This window comes from Felis catus, chromosome E1, assembly GCF_018350175.1.
Source record: "Felis catus isolate Fca126 chromosome E1, F.catus_Fca126_mat1.0, whole genome shotgun sequence".
NCBI classification, from domain to species: Eukaryota; Metazoa; Chordata; class Mammalia; order Carnivora; family Felidae; genus Felis; species Felis catus.
In genome coordinates this window covers 36,510,408-36,516,407 of record NC_058381.1, presented here as the reverse complement: position 1 = coordinate 36,516,407, position 6,000 = coordinate 36,510,408, and the positions used below count along the sequence as shown (strand labels likewise).

Sequence of the window (6,000 nt, the reverse complement as noted above, 5' to 3'; positions counted from 1 at the left end):
TGACGCGGGGCTCGAACTCACGGACCGCGAGATCGTGACCTGGCTGAAGTCGGACGCTTAACCGACTGCGCCACCCAGGCGCCCCTAATCTTTTTTTCAATAATCTCTGTGCCCAATGTGGGGCTCAAACTCACAACCCCGGCATCAAGAGTCGCATGCTCTTCTGAGTGAGCCCGCCAGGCGCCTAGGCGGGGATGAAGGTGTTGTGTATGTGTGTCCTTCACAGCCGGACCCAAATGGCTTCTCCATTCACTCCTTTGGGTAACTGAGTGAGGAGAGCTGTGTGCGCTTCAAGTATCCCAGAACCCCCTGGCATCCTTGAGGCCAGAAATTCGTGCCAGTAGGAATTCATAAAGCAAAGCCGCATCAACATTGGGAGGCAGGTTCTTGACTTGGGACCTCACCCTTCTCCCACCGTTGCCCCAACCCCCCACCCCCGCCCCGCCTCCAAAGGTCCTCATTCCTGGGCTCTCACTCAGGAAGAACAAGAGGGGCAAAATCTCGGATCACATTCCTGGAGAGGGTAGAGAATGAACCGGCAGAATGAAATGTTACACCCGGAGTCTAGCCAGAACTGATGCTGGACAGGCACACGGCAGACACCGTGCCCCCCCCCCCCCACTGCGCAAAGGGCCACCTTGGGCACGAGCCTCCCAGCAAGGAGGGCGGGGCCTACCATTCGTCCAAAGAGATTCTTCAAAGGCTCCTGATGCATTTTCAGTGAATTTGGAGCTTTCTTACCAAGGAGTTGCTTGCGGGAACGATCTCTCCCCCTTCCCCCTTCCCCCTTCCCATCCCCCCTCTGGATCAGGCTCACCACCCTGGCATTGAGCGTGGCAATTTATTAATGTACACTTGAGGGGAAGATGCATCATTTCTGCAGGTTGACGGAAGAAACATTGCACGCTGGGCACTCTCGCCTCACTTCTTTCTCCGTCAGCAGGATCGATGTGGGCCGGTGAGGGAGGTGGCACAAAGGTGTTTGGGCACAGAGGTGGCTGGGGTGGGAGGAGGTCTGGTCTCAGGGCTCAGAATTCTCCATTCAGGGCTCAGAATTCTCCATTCACGCCTGGCCCTTTCTCTGTCTTTTCTCTTCGAGGTTGAAAGCCAACTGACACAGGCCTGTTGGTGGACTGGGGGCTTTGCATCCCTGGAAGCTTTGAGTCCTTCCCTGAAACATGCCAACCTTCACACTGCTCTACCTGGGGGGGGGGGGGGAGTGTTCTGGATGACGATGCCATCTGAGGGACCCGTAGGAATGCCACTGGTGGGGCAGCTGGGGTGGATCCTGGGGCAGCTCCAATACTCATAAGTCACGGTCCTTCAGCACCGGAAGCTAACTGGGAGGGCACAAAAGGCAAGGCTGTTGGCCCAGTGATGTTAATGGGAGGCAGTTGTAAGACCAGGATATCTAGATGAGGAAATAAAACTTTCCGTTGATCCTATGGACGTTGTAGACACTTTAAGAAAAGATAAATCATTTCCTGGGAATACGACGTGGAAAGGGAAACAATGGCAGAGATCCGGTCTGATTCTGAAAAAAAAAAAAAAAAAAAAAAAAAAAAGATATATATATATTTCCTTTGACTTTTTTTTTTTTGAGACAGAAAGTGAGCAGGGGAGGGGAGAGAGAGAGACAGACACAGAATCGGAAACGGGCTCCAGGCTCTGAGCTGTCAGCACAGAGCCCGACGTGGGGCTCGAACTCACGGATCGTGAGATCATGACCTGAGCCGAAGTCAGACGCTCAACCGACTGAGCCACCCAGGCATCCCTATGTATTTCCTTTAAAATGGCCTCTAGGGGCGCCTGGGTGGCGCAGTCGGTTAGGCGTCCGACTTCAGCCAGGTCACGATCTCGCGGTCCGTGAGTTCGAGCCCCGCGTCGGGCTCTGGGCTGATGCCTCGGAGCCTGGAGCCTGTTTCCGATTCTGTGTCTCCCTCTCTCTCTGCCCCTCCCCCGTTCATGCTCTGTCTCTCTCTGTCCCAAAAAAATAAAAAATAAAAAAAAAGTTGAAAAAAAATAAATAAAAAATAAAACGGCCTCTAAAATATTCAAGTCAATTAACTCATCATCACCACGCCTACCCAGTAGCAGGTGATTCACAGCCACAGTCACCAGAAACTCATTTCACCTGCACAACATTAAGCGTCCTGACAGCCCCACACATTTGATACGGGTCATTAAAGAGCAGCCGACGTGGCCGGTCAGAGAGACCGGTGGCTAAGCGCCCAGGCATGGGAGGTCTGAGTGCCCTTGTGTAAGTTATTTAACCTCGCTGAACCTTGGCTTTCTCCTGTGAGAAAAGAGAGCCACGATGGTACTCACCACGGAGAGTTGCTTTGGCGACTGAGAAAATGTTTGCAAAGCGGTTAGTAATCAGAGGCACGTGTGTCTTGGGCCTCGTCCCCATCAGCACGGTGTCATCATCATCATCCTACTCATGTCACCATCGTCGCTGCAGCTACCATTTATTCAGCGGGGTGCCAGGCACCCCAGGCTAGCAAGCTCTTAATCATCTTTTTATTTTTTTATTTTTTTTCTTAACGTTTTATTTATTTTTGAGACAGGGAGAGACAGAGCATGAACGGGGGAGGGTCAGAGAGAGGGAGACACCGAATCTGAAACAGGCTCCAGGCTCTGAGCTGTCAGCCTAGAGCCCGATGCGGGGCTCGAACTCACGGACCGCGAGATCATGACCTGAGCGGAAGTCGGACGCTCAACCGACTGAGCCACCCAGGCGCCCCGCTCTTAATCATCTTAAAATCTACACAAGGGGCTACATGTCTCCCAAAAACTCAACGGTTGACACCTCTGAAGGCCTCGACTCAGCGACCCATCCACCGTGAAAGTGGCTCCAGAGGCAGGATGATGAGATTATAGTGATTTAAGTAGAAACACGGCAGGGCTCCTTTCTTCCCATGGGTCAAGATGGGCTCTACGTTCACAGCAGAGCGGTAGAGAGGAAGAAACACGGGGTTATTTGTCCAGAACCCATCACTTGTGTGAGGCTGGGCGAGTCGTCTAATGTCCCCAAACCTTGATTCTCTTCATCTGCAAGTTGAGGACAAAGTAATGATGTCTTCGTGCCAACCTCGCAGCATGTGACCTGAGGATCACGTGAGATATGGTGCATCGCCTTGACGTGTGGAAGGTATGACACTGACCAAAGAAAGCCCCAGAACTCGGACCTCTGCTCTAGTACGTATGTCTTTTATCACTCCGGCCATCCACCTGCCCATCCGACATTCCAGAAATACGTACCTGTGGTGCCCGCCAATCAGCAAGCACTCGAAGGGAATATGGGCGGACCTACCTAGTTCCGCTCACATCCTCTTGGGCCCGCGATTGGGCAGTGACTGTACGCTTCCCCCGTGGCTTCGGCCAGGCCTCGGATCCAGTCGGGCTGGGGTGGCGACCACCAGCAGATCCTTCAGAGAAACATTGTAGCTCGGACGATGGTGCAGGAGGACAAGGGAGGACACGTGCAGCCGCCTCTTCCTGCCAGAGCTTTGGCCGCCCCAGCAGCACTCCCAGGGCAGGGAGTGGTTTTCTGGAAAGGCAAAGTCATTGGCATCATCAACGTGTGCCGCTGGACTCGGCACACCTCCCACTAGGGTCCCCCGGCCTCAAACCGCCTGAGGTTCCTCAATCCGAATCAGCCACTGCTCCTCTCCTCCAAGTAGTTTCTCTTCCTGTTGCCAGACTGAATGCCCCTCACCCAATACCCTGTGACTCGGCTGGATGCAACTCATTTGAATGAGAAGCAGGAAATTGAACAGGGTACTTGTCAAAAGCATTCTATTGGGGGGCGGGGAGGGGGGAGCGGGGCACCTGGGTGGCTCAGTGGGTTGAGCATCCGGCTTCAGCTCAGGTCATGAGCTCTCGGTTCAAGAGTTCGAGCCCCTCATCGAGCTCATTGCTGTCAGCCCAGACAGATCCTTGGTCTCCCTCTCTCTCTGCCCCTCCCCCACTTGCTCTCTCTCTCTCTCTCTCTCTCTCTCTCTCTCTCTCAAAAATAAATAAGACATTAAAAGGAGAAAAAAAGATCCCAGGGCACTGGGTGGCTCAGTCGGTTAAGCATCAGACTCTTGATTTCAGCTCAGGTCATGATCTCACAGTTCATGGGGGTCTCTCTCTCTCTTCTCTCTCTTCCCTCCTCCGCTCGCATTCTCCCTCCCTCTCTGTCCCTCTCTCAAAATAAATAAATGAACATTTAAAAGAAAAATTCTTTTTTTTTTTTTTTTTGCCTTTTTTTGTGTTTCTGGTAAGACTAGAGACTCCTTAAGGACATGGCTTATGTCTCCACCATCAGGCTGGGGTCTCCCATCTGCCTGAGGGCAGGGGCTGCATCCCCCACCCCAGAATGGCCACTCCTCAAAGATGAGGACTGGTTCCCTTGGTGGCTCCACCCCCTAGGCACATGCCATGCGCGCTGGCACTCACGTGACTTGTTACTCAGCACCAGCTTTGGGTTGTCGGGAGCTGGGAACAGGGAGAGCTTCTCCCTCAGGGGAACCTTGGTGAATAGCTCAGACATCAGACTCTGCTTCCTCGCGTCACTCTTCGGCGAAGCCCAGCTCTGGGTCAGATGTCCTAAGAAGCTCTGGGAATTTGTCGGCAGAGAAATTTTCGAGATTTTCCCCTGGAGGAGGTGCTGGGAGATGTGGTGCTGCCTGTATTTCAAGGAGACCGTCTTGGGGCTACTGTACTCAGAGCTGGTTTTCACGGTCATGCTAGGCAGAGACTCTGGGGAGTCTGAGTCCTGGGCGGTGGAATCTGGGGAGGTTTCCACTGAGGTTAAGGGCTGGAAGAGAAAATAGCCCGAAATGAGACTGTTGAAGCCTAGGGCTCCTTCCTATGCCTTCTGGATTCCAACAAAGTAAGCCAAGCTCATCAGCAGCAAGAAAGATTAAGTCAAATGGTTTCCTCACCAGGAATTGGTTAAACAAACATTAGGGCAGAGGATCGGGGAGGGAGGGGTGTCCACAGAACTTTCTTTGTTGTTGTTGTTTTTAATACACGAGAGATTTTAAACACTCGAGATTGCTCATCCGAAAAATAGGTATTCAGGGACACTCAGGCACTGCCGATGAGAAGGTAGACTGGTACGGCCATTTTGGTGAACCATCTAGAAACAGTTAATAAGGTTGCAAATGCACTACGACTCAGCATTTCTGCTTCTAGGTATACATACCGAATGAGTTATTAGATAACTCCTTTTCAAAAAAAAGTGTATACGCCAATGTTCCCAGCAACATTATTCACAATAGCCAAAAGATGGACATAACCCGTTTGTCCACCAACAGAGGGAAGAAGAAACAGAATGTGGCCCATGCATCCAATGGAATACTATTCGGCCTTAAAAAGGAAAGAAATTCTGATATATGTTGCAACATGCGCGGACTTTGAAAATGTGATGCTAAGTAAAATAAGCCCAACACAACAGTATAAACGTTGTATGATTCTTCTTCTCTGAGGTACCTCGAGTGGTCACAGAGGCAGTAAAATAGAGAGGAATGAAACAAGGCAGAAGAAACATTTGAAGAACTAGTAGCCATAAACTTCTCGAACCTGGTGAAAGAGCAATTTACAAGACCAATAAGCTCAAGACTCCTAAGCAGAACGAATACGAATAAAATGGCACCCAGATGGGGGGGCGCCTGGCTGGCTCAGTCAGAAGAGCACGCGACTCTTGATCTCGAGGTTGTGAGTTCAAGCCCCATACTGGGGGTGGAGATTTCTTTAAAAAAAAAAAAGAAACTCTTCCAAAAGGAAATGATACCCATAGACATCACAGTCAAAGAGCTGAAATCTGGAGATAAAGGGAACAGCCAGAGAAAAATGTATATACGTTATATACAGCAGACAATATTATGGATATACATATGTATGGATATACATATGTATATACATTATATACAGCAGACAATATTATGGATACCGTTGACGTCTCATTAAAAAAAGAAAAAGAGGGGGCGCCTGGGTGGCGCAGTCGGT

General features: G+C 50.9%; 1 protein-coding gene across 3 annotated transcripts in view; it reads right to left on the bottom strand.

The window, feature by feature from the left end:
* Nucleotides 1–827: 827 nt before the first annotated feature.
* TTLL6 (tubulin tyrosine ligase like 6) overlaps nt 828–6,000 on the bottom strand; it is a 40,150-nt gene continuing 34,977 nt past the window's right edge. For all 3 annotated transcript variants that reach the window (XM_045044678.1, XM_045044680.1, XM_045044679.1), the window contains 3 exons: nt 4,447–4,807; nt 3,317–3,553; nt 828–1,534 (listed from right to left, as the gene is read on the bottom strand). In XM_045044678.1, the coding sequence (XP_044900613.1) occupies nt 3,327–3,553; nt 4,447–4,807 (588 nt within the window). In that variant the 3' untranslated portion in view covers nt 828–1,534; nt 3,317–3,326. The remainder of the gene's footprint in view (nt 1,535–3,316; nt 3,554–4,446; nt 4,808–6,000) is intronic.